The 25,698-nt window shown below is 40.8% G+C and overlaps 1 protein-coding gene across 2 annotated transcripts in view; it reads left to right on the plus strand.

The window, feature by feature from the left end:
* Window positions 1–25,698, plus strand: part of MRTFA (myocardin related transcription factor A) — a 79,496-nt gene that overhangs the window by 36,470 nt on the left and 17,328 nt on the right. For both annotated transcript variants that reach the window (XM_084279414.1, XM_084279413.1), the window contains exon 2: window positions 12,562–12,627. In XM_084279414.1, coding sequence (XP_084135540.1) covers window positions 12,621–12,627 — 7 coding nt within the window. In that variant the 5' untranslated portion in view covers window positions 12,562–12,620. The remainder of the gene's footprint in view (window positions 1–12,561; window positions 12,628–25,698) is intronic.

Genomic DNA, 25,698 nt, shown 5'->3' on the forward strand with positions numbered 1-25,698 from the left:
TAAGGAAAAGGATGTATTGCTTTGGGACATGGATTCTTTCAAAAATTGACAGTGAAAATTTGTGAAATCCAGACTTTCTGGGCAATCTCATCTTAATACAGCCTTTCAGAAATAAGCAACTGTAAAAAAGGTCTCTTGTAAAAAAAAAAAGCTCTTTGTCTGTTTTCAGCAGAATTCCCTATAATAGATTTGTCTTTCTGGTAGGGACAGGGATCATGTTGCAGCCATGCTTATAGAGACATGTGGTCTCTGTCCCTGAAGGCAGTGCATGGAGCTGAATGAAACAAAGACTGGAGTCTGAGGGCCTGTCACCATTTTGAGACTGTTTCCCCCAACATCTCTGCTGCACCCTACCAGCTGACACACCTAACGTCTTTTTGGTAACCTTCCTCACTGAAACACTTACCAGGGCACAAACGTTATACGGCCCAGTTGGATTGCTGGGGAGAGGTCTGAGTGATGTCCTCTGTGTGACAGAAGGAAGGGATCTACTTTCAGCTTCCTCTGCATGGACTTTCCCCAGTATTAAATGCATGTGGGTTTTTTGGTAAAAATTGAATGTGGCAGCAGCTACGTTCTTCCGTTAGTCACCTCTGCAGATTTCACAGCAGTGCTGGAAGTCAGGATGTGCAGGCTTCCTTTGTGTTGGAACTAGAAGCAGCATGTAACCTGTCCCTGGAAATAGTTGAGCTCTTTTCATGCTCTTTTTCATCACTTTCACTTTCGTAAGGTTTCATGCCTCTTTCTGCATGATACTTACATGTGAAAGCCCTTCTATGCCTTTTTGTGCAGCTCACACCCTTTTCGTTGCTCCAATGTCAAGTTCTCCCTTTTTAGAAGTAGATGCTAAACTAGTGGTACCTTTATGCCTCACTGAGAGACTGTTTCACCACTGCTAATAATAGCTGTCACATTGACAGCATTACAGCAGGCAGTTTAGAACGAGGATTGTGTCTTCAGGACTGACATGTGACTGTGAATCTAACTGCAGTGGTTGCAAACACTGTCACCATGTAGCTATCTCCCCTGCCTCTTTGCTGGAGGGAACAATGGAAAGGAAAAGGACATCTGCCCTTCACTTGCTTTTCTTCAGTATATTAGCAAATGCCTACCTCTGTTAGCAGCTAGAGAGAATCTGGCACTGTGTGTAATGGGTGTGGGGGTACCTGCTGTGGCTGGCAGTCTCCTCTCTGCCCTTCAGGAGAGGACAGAGCTGGCGGTGACATATTAAACATCTGCAGAATTTGCCCACTAGTCTGAAGTCAGTGGCCATGCAGGCCGTTTCGGGCTGCTGGGTTTAGTTCACTGATTGACTTGTTAAACAGAATTATATTATTTAGATATTTATAGCTATGATAGAACTTGAGAACCACATTAAGCCTCATAGCCGGGTTTGTTTTCAGTGCTCTGGATCTTCCCTCATGGAAAAACCCAAGAAAGTTGGTCCTAGAGATCTGTAGTTTGGAGTTTTTTCAAAGAAAGTAAATACCCAAAGAGAAGGGAACTAAAACGTAGTAGGTAGATGTTGTATGGTCACAGTTAAAAAAGTTTGAGGAAATTTGGTGTGCTTTTTTGGTGTAATGCAAATTCTGGGGATCACTTTCATACTGGGCTGCTGTGAAGGAACTGATTTTGAATGTAGAAGGATATGATGGCCATAGCTGAACTTTGTAACTGTTTTACAAAAACACACAGAATTGTAACAGAATTTGTACTTAAACGATAAAGAAAGTTTCAGACTGATGCAGCACAAAGGCTGGGATCTTTATTTGAACTTCAGATGCCATGATTATGTCACGTAGTCTTTGCAGTCTTCAAGACAGCAGCAAAGATGTTTCTCACTACCACAAATTAAACAAATATGGTAATTCCTCGTAGCATCTACCTGAAATTTTTGCCAAGAGAAGATGTTGGGGCTTGGGCAAAAGCTGGTGGCAGGAATACTAACCAGATAGGGAATGTGCCAAGTCTTTATTTTGCATGCAATATGCATATTGGGCAAACCCACTTTCGTTCCACGTCCCATGAATTAACTGTCAGCACCATCAACCAACTGAAGCTGGGAGATGCTCAAGCTAGCTAATTTAAAATTATAAAGGCCAGCTTTCCAATTTGCATATTTAAGTGGTTAATTACTTCTGAAGAACTGCTGTATTTCTATTTAAATTTGCATGCTTCTAAGTGCTTTTTTCTAGCACTTGTGGAAAAACACATTTGGTTTCAGTAAACCAAACATCTTTAGATGGTGAAGAATCTAAAATGGTCTTGGAAATACAGAATTACTCCACATTTAAGTGGAAACCCCAAAACACAGCTCATATGTCGAGCGGTTCCCACAGAAATTTTGTGGTGTCTTGACTGTTAAAGGATTTCTGTTATGGGAGCTTTCAACTTCCATCTGTAGAGGGTGCCCTGTGGCAGAAGGAAGGCTGAATCATTGGGCCAACATCCTTATCTCTGAGAAATGTTTGAGGAAGTTTTTGGCCTTGATTTGTGAAGCTGTTACACTGGAGCACTGTGCTGTAGCAGAAATTGCAGTAGGGGAGATGAGCTACAGAGGACAACTGTTAGACCGTATCTCTTAATGCTGAAAGAGGCATGGAAGAATTTCCTCACCAATTTAAGTTTTACAAACATGTCTAATAAATAATGTGTTTTATGGATGTGTCTTGGCACTGTCTCAGGACTTGATATTTTTTTTCTGCTTAGTAGAAACACACAAAATCATATTCTCTCTTGAACCCAGAATTTTAAATAAAGTGATAAATTGTTCATGCTCTGATGTATCTCCAAACATGATTTTACTTTTTTCTGTGTAATTTTTCAGAAAAAAAATATAACCAACTCTCACGTCTCATTTTTTAAGGAAAATAAAAAGATTAGAGCTCTTTCTCCTTATAGGCAGACATGTCTTTATCATTACAAGGAAAAAAAAAGGGGAGGGGGTTGTTCAAACTTATTTTTCCCTTGTGTAACTTGACTACTGTGCTGTCACATTAGTCAACAGCTATAAATCTGATTGTGAGGATCTATCTACTCTTCTACATTCCTTCTTTTTCCTTCATTTGTCCCCATCTGCCATGTCATACTAAATTATTTTGGAAAATTTATTTCTAGAGTCTTCTTTGCAAGGTGGTTAAGGGCAATGTTAGTTCCTCCTTGTTCATTGTTTCATGGAAACGTATAAATCACTACAGACTGTGACTCAGGTTTACACGGGGAGTTGGGAAATTCTTTGTTTTCCCCACTCAGGGCTTCTTTTCCAGCTATAGATAGTAACAATGGATATATAGATGGCATCAACATGCACCAATTACAGATAATATTTACTGTCCTATGATACTGGTGTGTCAATTTTAGGTAGACCTTTCCACCTAGGTATTTTGTTACAGGTCATCTTGTTGAATCATGCATGGTAGCCAGATTCCACAGATATGGGTATGTGCCTAGTTATTCACATGCTTAGTTTTCACCTAACCAGTATTAATGGGACAAAATGATTTTATAGGAGCAAGTATCCTGCACCAAAAGCAAACCAACTTTTCCTGTGGACAAGCTTGTTGCACATTTTTACATGTTGCATATCTTACTGAATACACCAGTTTACATGTATTTCAGGTTAATTTCCTGAAGTCCTGTTTAACAGTTCCAGTGACTGATGAAACACTGTTAGGTGCACCAAGATGTTTTTATGAATGGATTTCTACATGTTCCGTAGAAAAACTTACATGCCAACAGTAATATGTGTATCTGATTCAAAAAATTTAGTATTAAAGAAGATAAAGCTGGCATTACATAAGAAGTAGCAGTGATTAAAATGGCAGTAAGCCCCCTACATTTTACATATTTAATGGAAGTAGCAAGAGTCAAATCATGAAGGAAGACTGTAAAGGCAAATGCTGTCAAATGCATAGCAATGGCTAGTCTTTATTTTAAATTAACATAAAAAGAACTCTACAAAATCCCATCTAACTTTTGTAGTAATAACTTTGCATATATTTAGAGACATATGTGTGAGTAACACCCACAAAATAAACACATTCAATTGTATGCAGTGTGGAAGACTGAGACTGTAAACTTCTACAACTATGGCCTGGTTCTTCCTTTCGTATCTGCACATTTTACCACCCCTGAATGGCACCACTGATTCGAGCCTTCTAGAGCCACTGACAGGAGTATCAGTTCTGTCCTGTCTGGACATTCGATCCTGTTATCTTGTGATACTTGGACCATGCTACTGCTTTTGTTCATTTTGTAATCCTGTGTCATAATGAAACTAAAGTTATTGTAAATGGTGGCTTTATCCTCTAAATATGTTTTTTATTTGACATGACTTTGTTTTCCACATTGTACCAAGTTCAATATGAAGCCTCCACAAAGACCTCCATACTGAGGTAGCTTCTTGTTCTGTGCTTATGGTGAAAACCATCTACCTTGTGGTAATATCCGAGGATGGAAGTAGATCTTTTTCCTTTTTGGTGTGTCTTTGCTTCTGATTCCATATGCTTTGGGGACTGGTTTCTTCTGTAGGTTGGGTTCTTTGATTCTGCTAAATTAGCCATATCAAAGGATCTGTATTTGTCTGTCTCCATTAACAGAGCTATTTAATGCTTCATAACATTGACTCATTAAAAGATAATACATGCAAGTATTCCATCATCCTTTGAAAATGTTTTTTTAATTATTCCTATTTCATATTTCTTTTCCAACAGCATCCTCCCAGCAAAAAGGGACTATTGCCCTGTACCTGGGGTTTTTTGTATATAGTAGCTGAAACTAGTCTTCTGGAACACCATCATATAGACAATGCATCTAGTATGTTGGCAGATGTGTGAAAACTGAACATCATGTCAATGATTTTATGTGACCCAAGAACATTTTGAGCTGTAAAGCTTTGAAGAGTGTGATTTGATCAAGAAACAAATGCTTGTATACTGAGGGTGAGAGTCAATTTTCTCTCTTCCTCCTCTTTTTCTGTTCTTAAAAGACCTAGTTTTTTTCTGTAATTTTCAGCTGCTTTTAAAAGCTTCTGGGCATTTGAGAGCCTGAAGGCTTTTGGAAGTGTTGGATGGGAAAAACCAACCCGTGTCAGACCCTTGGCTTATTACTAGCACATCCACTGTGAAATATTTTGAGAGATGTTGCTTTGGAGGGGAAGGGTCTTTTCTGTTTTTTTTTAAGAATCTCTTCATAGAGGTTTTAGGTCAGGCAGAATTATACTTCTGTTCTCCCCTGTCCAAATTTTAATGCTCTCAAAATCTTACTAAGAGGATAAGAATGAAAAGGTAGTGTGAAAAAGGTTTCAGGTCCTCTCTATATTCTATGATTCTATACAAGATGTGTATGCAGCTGTATGGCTTTATTGGTTAAACCTCCTGTTTCGCTCAGTGCCTGCAACCATCTCAGGACAAGCACAGCTGGGTAAGAAGTTTATCAGTGTTCCCCAGACTGGTATGAGACACCTGTCCATCTCAGCATATTGTGGCAGAACACAGTTTATCAGTGTTCCACAAACTGAGACACCTGTCCATGGCAGCATATTGCGGCAGAACACGCTGATTTCTGTAGTGCTGCTAAGAAATCCACTGTCATCATTCGTGTGACCTGCAGTAGGGAACCACTCATGATCCTGGCTTTGGTTCCTGTTCAGGATATGCTTCACAGCCCTCCTCTTTGGGTGTAGGAAGAGCGATCCCAATCCTACTTCTCACAAAGAGAAGACCACAGCATAACTATATGGTTGCTAAGGAAGAGATGAGGAAACTGCCTGCATTTTAGTAGCAGCCCTTGTTGCTGCAGTAGAGAAAAGAGGTAGTGGAATGTGAGATCTCAAATAGTAAAGAAATAAACTTCTGCTTTACTGTCACTTTGTCCAGGCTTGCTCTAAGATATTATTTTAAATGTATTGACATTAATAGAATTGTATGGCTGCTATTCACAACAACAGTGAATGCTTGCAAATTGTGGGGATCAACAGTTTACCTGCTGCTTCTCATTCACCCCACAGAGGGACAAAAATTTTTGGCAACCCCTTCCTAGAGTAGCAAACTGTCATATAATCCCTGCAGTTTGGGTGTCATTTACAGTCTGCTTCACTTAAATGCTTCTATGTTGGCTGCACAGTCTGCTTAAATGCAAAGCCAGCATGTATTCCCCATCAGCAGTTAGTGGATTAAAATGCTGTTAGGCTCAGAAAAATGCCTTTAAAAAAGGCCCAAAAAGTTGGCTTTTCTTTGTTGGTAACCCCCATTCTAGCACATTCTGTGTGGTGGTGGGGGTGTTGTCGACAGCACCAGAAAAACGCAGCTCAGAAAAAAAAAGACACAAACATCATCTACCTCAGCAGTTCCTTTTTAAAATTAATTTTGGTCATTGTATATTCACTCGTTGATCACAAACTATCATACCTGAATTCTTTCTGCTTTTTGTGGACACTAGAAAAAATTCAGTAATGCTAACCACCCTTTGCTGCTTCTGGACAGAGTGGTGTTGCAATTGGAGTTTAGCAGATGCTGCTCTTGCTGGTGTATGAACCAGAATCTAATCTGGCTTCCCGTTGAAACATGAAAGGGCTGATGAGAGTCAACATTTGTTTTGTAAGCAGGCACAGCTGAAAAATGCTCAGAGACCATTTTCAGTGTGAGGGAAACGTTTTCTCACCACATCTCCAAGAGACTGAATCCAGTCATAAATGTAGGATATAACCCCCACTGAAAACAGTGTCTGATGTGCTGCATATTCCAAAACTGAATTTGGCATTGGCTACTGGTCATATGTGACTATTTAATCAGAAACAGGGAAAGAAATTCACATTGTGATTAGAAAGGCTGCTGTTGGCTGAGTGGTAACTGGAAAGGTGGCTTCACCCTCACAGCAATAGTTAAGCGACGCTGATAGAGGCCCCAGTGTTGCCCAAACAGCTGTGATGATTTTGTTCAGCAAACGCCCCCAGTCACCAAAGTCTTCTTTTATGGCTGCATATTATAATTAAGTTGGTTGCATGTGGCCTTAACGGTGTTACTCGGATTATATGGAAAAATTGAAAAATATATGTGGGCTGCAAATGGCGGCCTAGTGTCACGATTTCGCAGGCTGTGGTCTCTGACCCTCACAGAGAAAACGCAGCCAGACCTAAGCCAGGGAAAATTTTCCTTTAAAAATCTTTGTCACTATTGAAAGGTAGAGGTGTTAATGAACTGACTGGCAGGTTTCCATCCCAGCTGGGGCTGTATTAATGCTTTCTTGCCAGTTAAGTGGATATTGTAACACGGGGCTTCCAAATGGGGCGTGCAGAGGTGCTGAACAGCGTGTGAACAAATGACTGTGAAACCCTATGAGCATTTAAGTGCATAGTTTGCTTTTTACTGCTTTTACTTACGGTTGCACTTTCCTCAGCTTAAATAATGAAGTTAGGCTGATTTCACTTGTTCTTCAGTAGTTTCTCTTTCTAATCACGTGGCTTATTGATCGGGTTGCAAGGATTAATTTTTCGATCAGGCAAACTGCTTTCAAAGAATTTACAGAGACAATAAATCATGTCTGTGAGCATACAGCCAATCTAGCTAATATGCAGTTTATGTCTTGCACTCTCCCTTTTTTGCATGGGTATCCTAGCCCAAATTCTGTGGAGTTCTGCCTCCCTCAGCCCCTCTGTAGGGTTTCTTTTGGATGTAGCAGCCTTCTTCCCTTCCTGTTCTGTGATACAGCTCGTGCTGTCTGTTGTACTCCACCATATGGCTGTGCTTAATCATTACCTTGGTTGGGCGACCTTGAGGATCGCTTGGGATTCCTTAGAAGAAAAGCTTTTGTAGTAGCAATGTGAACACAGAGTCCCCTCGGCAGTAACCCTGTATTCAACGTAACATGCACGGGGCCTTACCACAAGCTGCAGTTCAGAGCAGTGTGCTTCTCTTCTGCTAGTTCTGAAAAAACAGGAAATGCAGAATATTTTTTTCATTTGTTGCCATAAACCTGTCCTGGTGCGTGACATAGTCTCAAATATGAGATTATTTTTTCCCTCTTGAGATACTGAGATGCAGTCTAGTTTCTGTAGTAGTTCTAGTAAAGCTATTAAACACTTAAGTGTGGGTTAGAAATAGAAGGGCTTTCAGGTATGTATGTGTAAGGGCAGGCACACTGTTGCAGATTTAGATAACGAGCTGCAAAAAAGCACCTTATCTCATCATGAATATTTGTTCTTGCTACTGTGTACTACTAATGCACCCCTGTGCTTCTAGTAGTGTTGTAGGTGTCCTGAAAGTGTCCATGTGGGTGCAGCCTCTGTATATTAAGCATGTGCTGCTTGGAGCTGCCAGTAGGCAGGAGTAAGGTCTTGGATTATGCCTGTCAGGGCAGTTCTATGGTAAGATGAACAAAAAATAGTCATGACTTGCTGTATTTTACTATCAGTGTAACTTTGTTGATAGTAGCTGTATTGCAATGTTATTTGTCTCTGAGTACACCATCCCATCCCCCTCCCAGTTCTCTACCTCTCCTCTAAACTGCCAGCAGCAGTCCTCTATACCAGCTCCCCAGTTTGGAATGTTTTACTCATTATTGGAACACTTAATTAGAGATATAAAAACCTTGCTCAAACTTTAATTATTTTTCAGAATTTTTCATACTTGTGAAATAAATAAATAATGCCCGTTTTCATGTGGGAAACCCAAACAAATACAAAGCCCACAAAAATCTTGCATAGACTATGATGCAAATTGAGTGAAAGAGGTAGGTAGAAGGATACTAGTTTGGAACTTACTTTCTAACCAGCAGAGAGATTTCTCTCCTTTATATGATCTGATTTATGTCTAATTTGAAAATTAATTTAAAGGTTAAATAGAGGGATCAAGGAAACAGAAGGTTGATGGTTTGTGACTGAAAGACTTACACTCCGGTCTGTCTTTGAGTAACTTCGAATTTCTCTGGTCATTCTAGACCTTTGGCTGAGCTCCATGTACAGCAGCCTTGGACTGGCTCTTGGGACATGTGTTAATCTATATATAGGATTCATACACTTGCACACGTAAACAGGTGATCTCCTAAATATATGAAATGGTGTTGGGAACTCCAAGTACTTATTTAAGCCAAAATGGATTCAGGAGTGAACTGAAGTAATCCTCCCTGCCACAAAAATAAGCTGTACTGGAAAAAAAAGAGAGCATTATGAGCTGATTATAGCTTAATATGCATGTATATACATTTATAAACCCCAGGAATTACTTAGTGCCTATTAAAAGTATTCTGAAAATGACCTTTTTCCTATTCTCCAGTTTAGTCCCCTTGACAGTTGCTGGTTTCTTGCTGTGAGGGGACACAGTGTTTAAAAATAAAAGGTACATATAATGGGTAGAGAAAAAGGGTAGTAGATGGTAACTGATACAGAAATAAGATATATTTAGAAAATTCATAAGGGAAGCTGAAGTTGGGAAGGGAATTTTAAGTCATTTGATGAAGTCTCGAGCTGTCTGAGACTGATTTCTAATAAATCTGGGAACAGCAGGGAGGCTTCGGAAGAGCGAAAGACCAGTAACATTTTGCATTACTACTGAAAAAGGGTGAGTGTGTAAAAAGTGGCTAATCTGGTATCAGTTCCAGGAAAAAAACTGTGGAAATTTTGATAAAGAATTTAGATGGTGCAAGAATAGCTGTATAATCATGCTATTCAGCTTTTCAATTTGTGAAAACAGGTCTGTTTAAATGAGGCTTTGTTGTTTGTATAACGTGAAATTTGGTTGCTAGGGATTTTGTCTGGGTGTAATAAGACTTTTATAAGGTATTTAACTTAGTAGTATGGTATATTTTGGCTTTAAGAATTGTCTTTCAATTTAATGAAATGCTGCTTAAGTGGATTAAGAACTGATGGTAACCAAAAAAAGCAGAAAAGCCTTTCTAGTTGGGAACAGCCCAGTGTGGTCTGGAAATAAATGCAAAATGGTAACGATGTGGTTGGTCCAAAGATTAATAGAGTCATAAATAAAGACATTAATAAAATGGTTTAGATCATTTAGGCAAACTAAGACAGTTAGGCCAAATGTGTATAAATGAAGATGGAGGGTGGAGTTTTGCAGCAAGAAGCAGAAAAATGCCAGCCACACCTGTGTGTGGGAGTTTTGCCCTGAAAGTCCCTGGCTGTAGTAGGTGTAGTTTGAAACAGGAGGGGAAAATAGATGGCCTAGAAAGGACATAGCAAAGTGGGAAAAAGGTCTAAGACACATTGACTAGCTATTTTAAATGAGAAGATGTGACTAATAATGAGATTATCTGCACTAAAGCTGTGGAGATAGACCTGGTGCTATAGGTCTGTGCCTTGCCTGTGTACATTTAGTGAGATGTGCTAATTTAAAGTATGGAAATGAGTCCCTGAAATGGCTTGCTAGTGGAAATAATGCCATGTAGTGAGAGATTTAATGTGCCGTTACCTAATAGGGCTGAAATCACTTAGCGGTGCACTGCTGCTGGAATGATGAACTCTCACTCTCACCTTATGTTAGTCTTAGCAAAGACCTGGCTCTACAGCCGTCCTCTTCAACACACTGATGAGGCAGAAGACTGGGCCGGGGTCTTCGTCATGTCATTGAGTCCAGCGACCAGTCAGGGGAACATGAGAGATGGTGAGGGGAAGGAGAGACTTGACTCTGTTGTCGAAAGCTGTTAGATCAAGTGCTCATGCAGATGTGTCATCACCTGATTCAGGTTTCAATCACCTCAAAATGAATCCAGCAAACGAAGAGCTGTGTGAACAGGCCAGCTATAAGACTGTATTAGCTCTCATGCTAGCACAGGAGTAGGAGTGCAATTGCATGCTGGGTGGGAGGAAGAGCCTGGGACTATCACTTCTGTTCGCAGTTTCATGGCCAAATGAAGGGCCTGTTCCTTCCCTTTGCGTTCCTTCTCATCACTCTGGCTCTTGGCTGATCCCACACAGAATTAGCATGGTGCAGTGTACACCCTCCTTCCCTCTCTCCCTTCCGCATACTATAAAGGAAGTAGTTTCCTGCCCAGGATGCATATATTAAGAAATACTACTTTGGCTTAAGAAATAAGCGAGGTAACTTGGTTGCACACCATGTGCACAGTAGTACCTCCACAGGTAGGAAATGGGTTCTCACTATCATAAACCTTTCAAAGAACGGTACATCGGGTGCCAAGGGAAATGGAATCTAGACAAAAGAGTGAAAATTTAAGCGAGTGTGATTAGTCACTGTGCAAACAGCCAAGAAATAAATGGATCTCGTTAACTTCATATGAAGGTCAGAACTGGATGATGTATCTTAGTCAAATGCAAACTGCAAATAGGAGTTTGAAAGGAACGGGTAAAACGTGATGATGCATCTAAGTAGGTAAGGTGGCATTTTCTCAAATTTTTTAATCCCTATTTTAGGGAGCATACAGTAAAAATTTTGATTTAATGTATGAAGGGAATGTATTGGACAAATAAGTCCTGGAGAAAGAAAATTAAGGATTATAATGAGATTGTGTAGTACACACAGTTCTGCTGTCTGATGGTTCCACTACCTTTGTGTGGACTTCTCTTATGTAGACTATTCAACAGACAGAAGCTTGACAGAGGAATTGAAATTAACACAGGGAAGATGTCATACCATTAATTTTATACCATTTTATGTAGAGTATACTGAGGACCTTGGGCATCACTGCAAATGTGTTTCAATATCTATTGATCCTCACACAGGTTTTCTTAAATTGATAGATGTGTGTGTGTGTGTGTGCACATGCATGAGATTTCTTCAGTTTTCAAAGGTGCTTTTCGTATGGAAGCTGCCTTTGACTGTGAGAACAATCTCTATATTGTTGCTTTGGTTGCATAGTTTAAAGGGAAACTGCTGTTATAATCTAAATGTTGAAATTATGACTATTCCAGAGATTTGCATTAGGGGAAAAAAAAAAAAAGATAATTGCATTTCACACAGCTCATGTGTGTGTTCTGTTACACCAAAGTGAACAGGAAGAATTCTAGCCGTAAGGGATTCCTCTTGCTGTGGACCAAGGACACGTCTAGGTATAACCATGGTACTTCACTTTTGTGAGATATTTCTGAAGGTAAATTTCTGAGCCGAGGAAGGAAATCAGCCTTGTAATTTAGAGTAATGACCAATAATTTTGTCATATCAATTTAATCTGCACATGGTAATCAGAGTTTTCAGGAGTCATTAGCAGCTGGGGTGTCACTCCGTGTTTATTGGAGAGCTGTCAGCTGGTGCTTTTTCTCTGTTTGTTTTTTAATATTAATGGTTTGGAAGGAAGTTGGTGCTCTAGAAAGAATTGAGAAACTGGCCTGGCTCTGTGGATTTTTATCACCCTGCCAAGACCCTGCGCAACTTCCTCTCTCTTACCGCAGCAGAATACGGAAACCTGACTGCTGTGGGCCACTTCTGCAATTGCAGTGGGGCAGGGGAGCAGGGCAGGGAGGGGGGTCTTTTTCTTCTGCTGCTCGCTACTGCTTTGGTGTCCAAAGAAGAAAACGAAATGCATTTGAAAATGTCTCTTCGGTTGTGCCTTGCACTGATGGGTTTCCTTCTCTTCCCTCTCTCTGCTGTCGTGCAGTGCTGCAGTTGAAGCTCCAGCAGCGACGCACACGGGAGGAGCTGGTGAGCCAAGGGATCATGCCGCGTAAGTGTCATTTAAGTTCTTTGTCTTGCTGTTTTTATGCTTATTTTTGAGTAGAGGATGGTTTCATGTACGATTCAAAAGATGGGGCTCTGTTTCTGCATGAAAAACATCATACATGGCAGCCCCACCCTGTCCCACCCAACTTGGTCCTTCTGAAGTGTTGATACTCTAGGTACGAGGCTGCCTCTGATACTGAGGAAAAGATTAAAAGTGTAACTATATTCCAAAACAACATTTTCATTCGATCACGGTGCACAAGAGTCTTCTGGGGAACACAAGTACTTTATACACTTGATCCATGCTGGTAATCACTCTTTTAACAGGCTTCCTGCCTTTGCAGTTTCTGTTCTTGTTTGTCATCTCCCCAGACTTCTGAGGCAGTTGTAACTTTGTATGTTCATATTCCATAAACTGACTGAAAACAGGCAAGATGTTAACCAAAAAGAGGTCCAGTTTTATGTTTGTAGCTAGAAAACATCTAGAAAGCGTTCTCAATGCATCAGCCATTCTTCCTGCATCTCTGGAGCCAGAGAACTTTTACTTTTCTGGATGGACACATAGGATATACCTTAATGGCAAGCTTTAACTAATTTATGGTCAGGTTTGTGTTGGAGAAAGTAATTTTTTGTTTTGTTCCATTTCTTCCCCCCAAAATGCAAAAAGATACCTGACAAATGGTTTTGTCATGCTTTGGTACCCCCGAACTAGATGACTTACTTAAGCTAACAACTTGGAGCAAAACCAAAGAGCAAATGTTTTATTTCTGAGGTCCTCTCAGTTTCACTCTAGAGTTTTAATAAAAGCAGTGGATCAGGTATATATTTTTTCAAATCAAAAACTTTTCCCGTCCCCCATTTCACAAGCCTACCTTGAAGACTGTGCAGTAACGGGGAGTTTCTCATTCCTTTTGTTTCTGAGGTGCACAGTGATGTGTCTTAGACCATGCTAAAGGTGTATGGTTAGGCTGTCAGCTCTCTCTTTGAAGGAAGAGAACCTGTCAGCAGTACTCTGTCAGCTGAAGTGGCTCCCTTGAAGTCAGTGACATGGACAAGGTGTTTCTGGGACCCTTACTGAAAATTCTGTTAACAAATGAAAAAGGAAAGATTCTGCTGTCTGGAAAGATTGTCCTGTCTGGATATACACCTGTCTTATTTTTACCTGGGAAACTGGTGTATGTGCTTCTACAGAATACTTGCTTTTGGATGAAAGACTAGTGTGCCTCTTTTACTAAGGCTTACCAGAAGATGTTCCCGACTTTTTTGTAGTCTCCTGCTTTAGATGGATACGTATGCAAATATAGTGTTAACTTATGTTCAGTACTGGCTTTCTTCAAAGTGTGGCTGGCCAAACTTGTGATTCCTGAGAGGGGTCTGTTTTACGGACCTTGCAAGTAATTCAAGTAAGGCACCCAGAGTAATTAGTCTTAAATTTGCTTAAAATACAGCCTAAATAACTAGTCTTTGCAGACTTGGGCCCTTCTTTGCTTCGTTTGTGTCTCTTACATTTAAGCTTTATGATGGACAAAGAGGAATGCTCAAGTGAAGCATCATTGTGAAAATAGTGCCAATACATGGAAAGGTCCTTTCTGCAATGGGGAAAAACAACTTTAGCAGATTTGTTCTAAACATGATTTGAAATTCTTTCCCTCCAAGCTGTGATATTATTTACCCATACATGCCGACTGGAAATAGCCACACGTAGGAAAATGTTTAAAATATTATTTGCCTTGGTCATTTTTAAGAGATCATCTGTGAGATAAACTGTGATGCTTAAAGCAAAAGTACCATTTTAAACCTGAGAAGTACAGAGGATGACTAGGGGCCATGGTCCTCCTGAAAGTGTCTCAGAGCCATGACACCTTTGCTTCTGCTTTCAGCATTTCAGAATAGACGTTTTTACAAGGTACTGGGAATGTGCAGGTGTCCTGTATTTTCTCATGTCTGCCCTGTACCCTCTCTCTGTGAAAATGTTTAGTTGATATTGTTGAAAAAATTTAGTGATACTGTTCCTTTGTCATCTACTACTAAGCAGGGCTATACTGGGCCTCGTGTTTCTCTCTTGAGTTCATTATTCAGGAGCTGAGCTCCACAAAACCCTTGATGATGATTTAACAGAAAAAAAGGTGTGAATCCGGAGGATGGTTTGATGCTGAATTAAATGAGATGGAGCTCTCTTTCCATATGAAATACTGGTTGGTTTAGCCTTTGTTTCCCAACTGGAGAGCCTTAACACTCCAGAAAGAATTGTGGTAGTTGCAATTATATCTGCATTAGCATTATAGCTTGTGTCAGGAAGGTGCTTTTGAAGGGAAGCTCACAATTGCACCTACCTACTGTACCTTGCTTTGCACCATGAAATGAAGTTTGGAAGTTGGATTAAATTGGAATGAAAGTAAACTCGAGAATATTCTGCCCACATCTAATAGGCATGCAGTCCTTGAGACCAGACTACAATTTGTCTGGCACCACACTTCCTGGTTTACCTTCATGTATGGAGTGTGGATGTCAGTTCCTCTTTCTGTGCAGGTTTGGTTTCACTGTGCTATCCGACATGTTCATTTAGAATAGTCTTTAATACAGAACAGTTCCCAACAGTAGCCAAACTGACTTGCAAAAATCCATGAACCAAGTGGGGGAGAAGTAAAAAGTTTTGTTTGACATTAAACGCTATCTAGTGTGTGAGCTCACTCTGGTACCTTTGGTTCTCCTGATGGCACTATGAGCTATATGCAGTGTTTAGATTCAGCTTGGTGCTGTAAATGAGGAATTGTATCTCAGCCTTCCATCAACACAAAGTTTTTGGACACTAAACCTGAGGAGTAGGAGAAGATATTTCGGTCACGTTAAAGTGAGAGTGAGAGTAGCACCACTTCTGCTTTGCCTGTTCAGAACAGAGCTGGTATTGCTTACTTTTGTTCCCATGTGGAATTTGTTTATATGGTAGAGAGGAAGGGCAAATGTTTTAACATTTTTTTACGAAGTACACTTAATCTCTCGTGAATAACCTTTCCAACCCACCAGCCACCTACAGGGGAGCTATGCTTCACTACAAGAGTAGTGTATTGTAGTAAGAAATAAAGCATTTATAAGCAGTGACAGAGGATTCAAAATAATTGGGGTTTATGCCTCGTTAATTCTTCTTGCTTTTCTGTTACCACTTTGTGCAACCTTTTACAAGTAGCAGAATTTGTTAGTTGATTAAAATTCTCAGTTGCCCATAGAAAAGATGTGAGAAGCAAGTCTTCATCTGCATCTGACATACCTGTGATTTGAGCTAGAAGGTCTGAATCTAGAAACAGAGAGCTGAGTTTTCATATTTATTCAGGTTTTGGCCTATTTTATGATAATGCAAATAGAAAAGCTTTTTTGCTATTTGCATTTTTTGTAGCTGTGCAGGGGTGATTTTCATCTTCTCACCCTCATGAAATGCAAGCTAAACAAAAACTGCTGCCTGTGCTCTACTCTTTGAACTCTGTCATGCTGTAGAAGAACAGTCAGGTGCTGTCAGTTTTTGCAGTATCAAATTTAAAGGTTACAGCTATTGTAAGTTTTTTTGGGGGGAGTACTAAACACCCAATTTTCCACCCTTGGAAAGAATGTTTAAACAGTAGCACATATATATCTCAGTGGAAAGATGTGTGGAACGGTATCTTCGACTAGAACAGTATAAACTTTTAGGGGAAAGTAATTTGGTAAGTGTAGCAATACACTGCTTTGCAAAATACCTTGTGCTTTTTCGGTTTTGCAAGGTTTAAAGCTTTGCATGCCTGTTGTTTTATCCACTGGGATTGTGATCATCAGCTTCTGGCTGCAAACACAAAATACAGGCAAGCATGCAAGGTTGTCATGTGGTGGCACAATCCTGCAGGAAAGCTGTAGTTGCAAACAGTAGTTTCACTGAAGCAGGCATAACAGGAGATGATCGTGATTTCTGGGAATGTGGCTTGTGTTGCCCTGTAGAATTGCTTTGGGAATATCTGAAAGATGACACAGGCAGCCTTTGAAAAGGGCATCGCCTGGACTGAAAGCTAGAAGGAGGGTGGCTGCAGTACAGGCAGAGGACTTCCAGGAATTACTTTTTCGTCTCATTGTATCTGGTGTTTGCCAGTTATTGTGTCCCCATCCAGCTTCTCTGACTGTGTGATTGTGTTCCATGATGTGGTATATGCAGAATGCGAGAATACACATAGAATCCAAAAAGGATGCAGCTTGTGCTGCTTTTCTAATGTGACTTTTTTTACAGGCACTGAGGTGTTTCCACACTACAGGTCTGCCTTACTAACACTTCAGTGCAGAGGTTTCAGCTCGGACATGCAGCCCGTTAGTTTCTTGATCATATTTTGGAATGCAAGATTTGTGAATCTTGTACTGTTTGGTTTCAGACTCTTCTGAGGAGAATATATGTTATCTCCAGTCTACATGAGGTGAAAATGCCATAGTTCAGTTGCAACATATCAAACAATTAGGAATGATTGTAATACAGCAGACACTCTAATTATAATCTCATTAGGCCTCTCATATCACTAGCTCTCTAATATTTATACCCAGAAGGTTAATGGAAAAAAGTTTGTATTTGTTATAAAACTAAAATGCAGTATTTGTTTTTTTGGGAGGACTGTGAGGCATTGTTTGGAATTTATTCTAAAGGAATTGCCATTTGCTGGGGACATTTGGTGATTTAAGGATACAGAACACAGGTTATGCTTTGGCATGTTGTTGTTGATTATCATTTTGGGAAAGCTTGTAACTGGTCTTCTACATCCAGCATGGCTACCTTCACAAGCAAACAAGGATCTTTAAGGTATTGATTTCAGGAAGTGAAATGCTTGTCACTTGTGAATTTCTAAAGTTAAACCATGGCTGTAGACTTTTAACACCTCAACCATAAAATTTGGCTGTATATCCACGCTGTTGTTAGTGTAGGGTAGTTAAGAATTGGATTGCTGCTTTAGTCTTTACCTGGCAGTCTAACCACTTCTCAGCTTTGAAAAAGTGATTTCATTGATGAAAATTATGCACTTCCAACTTCATTGTATAGTTCTTTATTTAATATTTTATTCATGTTCATATTTTCTTGTTAAGTTGCTAGTAGTTGAAGGAGACCTGTCCTTTTAGGATATAGTCAGCTCCTAATTTCAGTTACAAACAATAGCTGCAGTAGAACTAATTGTTATCAGAAACAATTAGTTTTTTCTTTAAAACCTAGCATTCTAAAATTGTGAAATAGGAGCATCTTTTGATGTATGTCAAAGAAAGGAGAGGCCCTAAGCTGTTGGAACATGCACAGTTATCTACATGTGCAGTATTTTTTATGGCAGGAACCGTCCTGCGGTCATGCCGATGACTTCAGGTGCAATTCTTAATGTCTCAACAGTATTTTATCTTTTACATAAAGACAGGATAGAGGATGAACTGCTACATCTGCGTGGAGCTTTACTGATTCAGAAGTGTTGCAGTGTGGCTACGCAGTCGACATTTCAAGCCTCTTGTGTGTTATATTTAAACTGCAGATAAACCAATTGCTTTAACACCCTCAGAAGCTCTTCCTGCTTTAGATATCTCTCTGCGTAACATGTTCCCATCATTCTCTCACTGCTTTACATGTCAGGTCTTTATAGTGACGTTCCCTACAGTTTCTGGAATATATTTATAGTAACAAAACAAAAATACAGATTTTTACTTCCCTGCCATCTAGTGTCTGCTATTCTGCCCATTGGTGACTGCTTCACTTTCACACCTTTTTTCCACAAAACAAGTTGAAACTGTGCTTTTATTTAGGACAAGTTAAAAACAAGTGTATGGGCTTTAAATGTAATTACTCTCAAATTTATTTAATGAAATGCCCCAACCTGTAAAGTCTTTTGAGTTCTAAAAATAATAACAACTACTTTTTTAATATTCCTTTTAACTTCTGAAACTTTGATGTTTCCTGGTTCATTGTGTACAGAATGGGACCTCAAATACAGAGGCTGCAGCAAGACTTTTGATATACTCAATGTCATGCTCTAAGATTAAGGCTGGAACACTAAGCAGGTATTGTAAACCAAACAAAAGCTGTGGAGGACACTTGCAGCTGTATTTCTGTTCATGGCATGTAGCACGGAAATCTGTAACTGATTTTATTTTAATTTGATCATCTACCTGTAACTTGTATCCCAGGAATTGTTTGCTAGTTCTTTGATTTTGATCTCTTCTCTTGAAGCCAAATTTCAAAGCCTTGAGGCTTTGTGTGGAGGAGTCCATACATTTAAGCTGAGTGCCTCATTGTCAAGGGCCTAATAACTGCACCTGGTTTGTTTATATTTTTATATAGCTGTCTGTGTTTGTTTTCCATGTGTTTATATCATCTGTGATTAATAAGACATGGCTAGAATAGGAAAGTTTGTTGTGTTAGTAATGGAAATATGCTGTTGCCCTTTCTGAAGTTGTAGAAGGAAAGGCTGTGCTCAGAGGTTTGATGGGCTGCATTTAGTCCTTGATCCCTGCAATGATAAAAGATTTAACTCTGCTGGTTGCAAGAGAAACATAATAATTCAGGGGAGTAAAATCTGGTATGTAACACAGCTTTTTTCCCTTCATGTTCCCACAGTTGTCTTGGGTTCATTCTTAGTCAGTGGCTGGGAATGATCTCCTCTTTTTCTTCTCATGGTCCTGCTCCTTCCACAGTCTGGGCACTCTGTAAAGTTGTCAGAAAAGTTTGAAAAGGGGCAGTTTTCCATACAAGAGGCAGGCGTGAAGTCTAGCCTAGGAATGCATGGATCAAAAGGTTCCTGGTAGTATCTCCCTTTTCTTCATCAGTTTGGAGGTGGTGTAATCCTAATTGTAGTTAAGCTTTCTTTTATATTTTTTATTTTTCAGTTCAGGATTTAGATAATGTCTTTTGAATGCCAAGAGTTAATGGGGATGGACGGAGCGAGTTATACATTATCTGTATTTGCTGCAAATGCTCTTTGACACGAAGCTGTAGCCATGGTCACCCATAGATCTGATAAGTCACCATGGGTGACAATTTTCATTTTGCTCCTAAAGAGGGTGAATCTGCTGAGAAATCACACACATCTGTTAAGAGTTTAAATTAACTCAGTGTTGGGCTTTGAAAAATCTTAGTCCTTTCTGTTGATAGTTGTGCATGTTTGCTGTTGGAAGCAGCTCCCTGGTGAGCAGAGCAGAGCTGAGGCAGGGTACCACAGCCCCCTGTGTGGATGCTCATGCATCCAGGGCAAGCCCAGTTCAGGGAGACGGAAAGTAGCTCTTCAGGGGAGCAACAGCTCTGTCACCCACTGTACTGTGCAGGCTCATGAGAGGCTCTGTGAGGTAGGGTATCAGGGCTTCTTCAGCTCCAGCTTCCTTAAGAGCCGAACAACCTAGCTAATGTTTGTCTGCTCTCTTCCCTGCCCTGTCCCTATTGATTGAATTGCTCTGGACCTATTCAGATGTATTACATTGCTCTTCGGCATGCTGGCAACAGTAACAATGTGGGGAAGAACCTTTCTCCAGTGTTCTTTGGTTTGGGAGTAGAAACACTGGCAATTACTTAATAACAATGATATTATATGTGGAAGTTGTTACTGAAAGGCAAAGCTGCATTTGTTTGGGTGCCAGAGATGCATTTTCCACCTTCATAAAAATATTTAGAATTTTTTTAAAGTCAATCTTAAGTTTGAATTTTCCAATTTTATGTATTTTGGGGTTTGAATAACCACAATTTACCAATTGTGGCTTCATTTCTTATCCTTAACTTGATCCTCAGATCTTAGCCTTAATCCAAGGGCTCTTACCAATGCCAGGGGTATGAACTCGGCAAGAATTGTCAAGTAAGATCAGGTCTGTGTACTGGATGTGAAACTCCCTGGAGCTGCCTAAGGAGAAGAGGGTGCTGATGGACATCTCTTTTCTATCACCTGTGTATTCCCCATCCCCTTTTTCATATTTCTGCAGCATACTGCTCTTTGACACTGTCCCACAGTGTCCTGCTGATGCCCAGCTCCTTCTGTGCCCGTGACCCATTTTTTTCATTTGTCTTCTATGCCATGAGAAATCATTTTTTGGAAGTGGGGTGAAGATGAAGGGAGGAAGAAAGTGCCAACTGTCTCGATCTGTGGTTCAAGTTTTGAGCAGCTTACCAAATGACAAGTGAATGCTATAGAGTGGGAGCCCCACCCTGAACTGACAGAGGAAGTCATCAAGCCTATTTGCAGCACTTTATCTCATCTTTTTGTGAAAGCATAGTAAACAAGAGAGAGAAACTACAAGTTGGCAGAGGTGAATAGCTGCAGTAGAAGGCTGTCTGCCTTTCTGAATTAACATCAGCATGTCTGGGGCTGAGTTTGGACATGACACGACTGTCTCTTTGTCATAGCAAAGGAAAATTTTACTTTTCCTTCAGGAACTGATCTAACTGAACAGCAGAACACTTGATTCAGTGGCCTTTTTACAAACATTGAATGTTGTCTAACCAGCTGATTTGCAGTTCAAATATCACCTTCTTGTCTGTGATCAACTAAATGCTGCAGTGAAGGAAAGCACATGTGCAGTTTCTCCCCTCAGTCTACACATCTGCTAGCTTCCAGTACTGATCCCCCCAGTTGCAGAACGTTTTGCAGCCTCTCCTCCCCACCCTGCCCCAGACACTTGAGCTGTGAGGGCCTGTGAAGACCCTTTTGCCTTCCTTTCTTCCTTCCCTTTATTTGGTTCCTTGCAACCTTAGTGTCTTTGGTTGTCTGCATAAGCAAGTGCAGGGTGTACAGATATTTTGACCTCTTTCTCTCAGCAGTTGGGTCAGTCCCCTTCCCCTGTTATGTTTCGTTCTTAGAGTGACTGAATTTGATTCTGATTCCACTTATTTCTCACACTAGGCAACAGGAACTTGAAGATCTGCATATGACTATCTTTGAAAGCTTTTGCTTTTGTACAGGATAAGCCCTGAACAGAAATGTTTGAACTGTTTTGCTCAGCTTTTTGTCTCTGCTATGGATTCCTGGGCCTTCATTCAGTCTGTTTACAGCAGCACCAGCTGGATGCTTTGCAGCAATATCTCCGTTCACTCACATGTTGCTGTCTTCAAAATGTGGATTGGACTGAGGGGACACTGAACTCATGCATTGGAGTTTTGGATCCTATTTCATAGTGATTAATTCATTGGTTTCAATCAGGGTTAGCAACTTCCATCTCTGTGCTTTGTATGGAAAGGTGTGCATCATTGCAGAGGGTCCTGTGTGCTGCTGCTTAGCTTTGAGGGGTCAGATGAAAGGACGGTAGTTTCAGTGTGTAGTCGTGAACGTTTTTGAAGCAGGGTGGAGGCACAGAACAGTTGCATCATTGATCTCCAAGGAGATTTCTCATGGTAGCTAAGGGTGTGACCACAAAGATACTAATGCTTCAGGAATTCTGGTGATGAAGCATCAAAATGCTCCACAAAAAGTAGTAAAGAGACAAAAAAAAACAAACCCTGTGGTAGGAATTTAATGAGATCCTTGGTAGCTAGCCCATCTGTGGTAGGAAAATCAGGTCCTGCTGTCTGTCATCTAAAGATGAGGTAAAGCTGACCCTCCCAAAAGTAGATGTTGCAATTGCCAACTGGTTATCTGAGTGGGACAGAAGCATGTACAACTCAGGGAAAGGCACCTGCTGGACCGTGCTGTCCCAAACCCTGTTGGTGATGCTGTTGTTCCTTCTATCACAAGCGTTTTTAGTGCTTGCTTGGCCATTTGTAATGCAGGCAGTTTTCCTGAGGTGGATGGGGCAATCTGAAGACAGGAGGGCAGCAGCGTGGGCACTCTTACCGTGGTGCTGGCCCTAAACCCAGTCTCTCCTTTCTGACTGTCTGGCAGCGCAGTTTTTGCTTGATTTTGCTGACACAATTATTTGTGGAGCTGGGCTGTAAACCAGCATACCAATCCAGGTTAAAATAACTCTTTCAGAGCAACTGTGATCTGAATCCACAGATGGTTCTGTCAGCATAACTGAGGGCTAACAGGCTTTGTCCCAGGCCTACATACAGAAGCAAGGGCAGAAAGTGGAACTGCAGTTTATTGACAAAGAAAATACCTTGCTCATATCATGGAGAAACAAAACCAGGATGGTGGACAAAAAGTGTACCTATCTGAAATCAGGCATTGCAGAAGTCGCTTCTGTATTCTCAAATATCTCAGTGGAAGAGAATAATAAATGACAATTTTTCTGCAACAACGTAAACCAAAAGCTCTCAACAGCTCATAGTAGTGTGGTAGTTTGGAATGTTCAGGTTTTTCTCCGGTAGCTCTCTGTTCTCATCAGGGGCTCACCGAGATTGTTGTCGACAAAGCTAGTGAAGCTGGCTGTGCAGTTAGCTAGATCAAGGGTTTGAACTGGGTTAACTAGTACCTCTTTTTGGGGGGACAAGTGCCATGGTGAGGTGATGGAGTTTCTTTATGCTGACAGTTCCCTAGCACAGTTCCCTGTCTGGTACGAGTATAGTTGGAGCATCAGTGGCAAGGCAGAAACACATGGGATGTGGTGGAGGGGAAAAAAGAACTCATTACTTAAGCTGGACCTACCACCAGACTAAATATTTGTTGAACTGCCTCCCCAGGAAGTCAGGGTGTTAAATGTCTTTTTGCACTTCTTGGGTTTAGTAAGGTGCTTGACACAGGCGCTCTTGACATTGTTTTAAGCAAGCTGGGACAACTTGAAGCTGCGTATGCAACTGGTGAGAGAACAGGGCTGGAATAAAGGCTCGGTGTCTGACTGGGAGGATGTGTTGAGCAGGGCTTTTGGGTGGGGTGGGGAGGGAGAAGGTCACTGTCTGATACTATTCAGTATTTTGATGCAAACAAGGGAACAATGTGCATATTTATTAAGCTTGCAGGGTAGTAGGTTGGGAGGAGGATAGGATTTGGGCTCAAAGTATTTGGAGAAGCTGAGAAGAACAGGACGAAGTCAAAGACAAATGCAGAGTTCCCACATTTTGGTATGTCTACTCTGTGGCATGAATTGAGGGTGGAGAATGGCTGGCTAGACAGGAGGTCTGCAGAAGAGGACTGGAGACCGTCGTGGTTTGTGAGCCAAGTGCAAGTGAACATGTTATGAATTTTATATACACCAAAAAAAGCAAATTGGCTGGGAACTGAGAAGTGTTATTTAATAATCATTTAGCTCTACAAAAGCTGATAAAGCCTAGGCTAGAACACATAGCCAGTTTTGGACACTATACTTCAAAAAAAAAAAATGCAGATCAAATGAAAGGACTCCAAAAGAGAGTAAGCAAGCAAAGGACTGGGTAATGTTATCTATTAGGCAAAGTTGAAGCAACTGGGTTTGGCCATTCTGTATAACAGCAGACTGTAGGAAAACCAGAGTTTTCAAATATATAAGGATAGGTGCAAAGAGGAAGAGAATAAATTGTTGTCTGTAATAATTGCAGGTAAGGCAGGGAATAATGAATATAAGTTGTGGGAAGGGAAATGTAAGTTATACATTAGGTTTTTAAATAGTAAGGACATCTATGTACTGGAATAATTTCTCTGCAACAGTACCACATTTTTTCATAAGAGGTCTTCAAGAACAGATCAGATAAAGTACTGTAAGGAATAGTTTAGTATATTTTATCCAGCATGAGCAGTCAGAAAGCATTAGGTGATTAGAGTTTCTTCATCCCTATTTTCTGTGGTTATATCTGCTACTTTGGGCACCAAGGGCTGTGGACCCAGTGACAGAAGTGCTGCCCCATGCCTACCTGGTTACTGCTGCTTCTGCTCCACCAGCTGAGCTGCTCATTTGCGTGCACTATCAGACTGAGCCAGAATAGCTGATATGGCTGAGAACAGTAGAGCTTTGTCATTATAGGTAATTTTGAGAGGAATGGATAAAGCAGCACCCAGGTGAGCAAGCCAGAAAGCTACGGGGGGCAGGAAGAGTTTTGCAGGGATCAGTGCCAGCTGGGCGGGAAGGGCAGTGTTAGGAGCTGGAAAAGGGGGATATCTGCACATGGGTTTCCTTAATCAGAGCCTTAGTGCTTCAGAGTTCTTCGTAGTTTTGGTTTTGTTAGGTTTTTTTCCCCCATTTGCTCTAGTAAAGTTAATGGAGTTGCTCCACAGCTCTGGGCTATGTAGTCATCTCAAAGCCAGCAAAATGGTGCAAGGCTTTGTTAACGTCAAATGGAGTATGATTTTACAATAGGCTGTCTTCTGACAGCTTAGCCCTGCCCTGGATTGCTGAGGGAAGCAGTGAAAGATTTGTGCCCTCTTGACATTTTCAGAGGTCGAATGTGAAGTCCTCTGTCATGTTGCCAGCCCAGAGAGCTACAGAGTGCTTGTTTCCAGAGGACTACTCATTAGAGACTGAAATTGTTCTTTACAAGATACTTCCTGCAGCAGTTTTGCATTACTTACTATTTAATGTGAATGTGTTTGGGGGAGGGTTTTTCTTATTATTTGCTTGTGGATTCTTTTCTTCTTGGCTTTATTCTTCTGTACATAAGAATTTTCCTGGACTACATGTGACATCAGCTGAACTCCTGCAGTTGACTTCCCTGACCATTTGCTATCGCCCGGGAAATGTCACTTAAAGTTCATGTGGTGCCTCTTACTGATGGCAGAGTCGGGCAGGAAGGGGAGAGTAAAGCATTACTGCCGTGCCTGCACGTTCCAGGGGTAGGTAGAGAGCTTTTGAAGACTCAAGACGAGGCCTGCTTCACCTGCCTCCAGGGTAGATTTTTATAGCAGTTTATATATTGCACGGTATCTCTGCCCAAGTGCACCTGAGCTTCTATTTCACTTTTCTGTAGTATGAACACAGAGAAAGGGATGCATGTGTAAGTTCGAGCGCGTGCACGTTCACAAGCAGCTTGTGCAGCTTGAAAAGAGTATTTCTCAGTATTATTTGTTGCTTGCTCTTCATTGAAGTGTGATGGTGGGGACTGGAGGAGTTGATGCCTCAGCTAGGCTGCAAAGCTCTTTGTATTATTTTTGCAGTTATTGCAAAACTCTATCTCTGCCCTTACTTTGGTTTATCCCAAAGTGCAATCAGTGCACTCCCATTTCACAGCTTGCATAACTTTCTCTGGTGATTTCTCTCTATAACCAGATTGTACGAA

Source organism: Gallinula chloropus, assembly GCF_964237585.1.
Source record: "Gallinula chloropus genome assembly, chromosome: 1".
Taxonomy (NCBI): Eukaryota; Metazoa; Chordata; class Aves; order Gruiformes; family Rallidae; genus Gallinula; species Gallinula chloropus.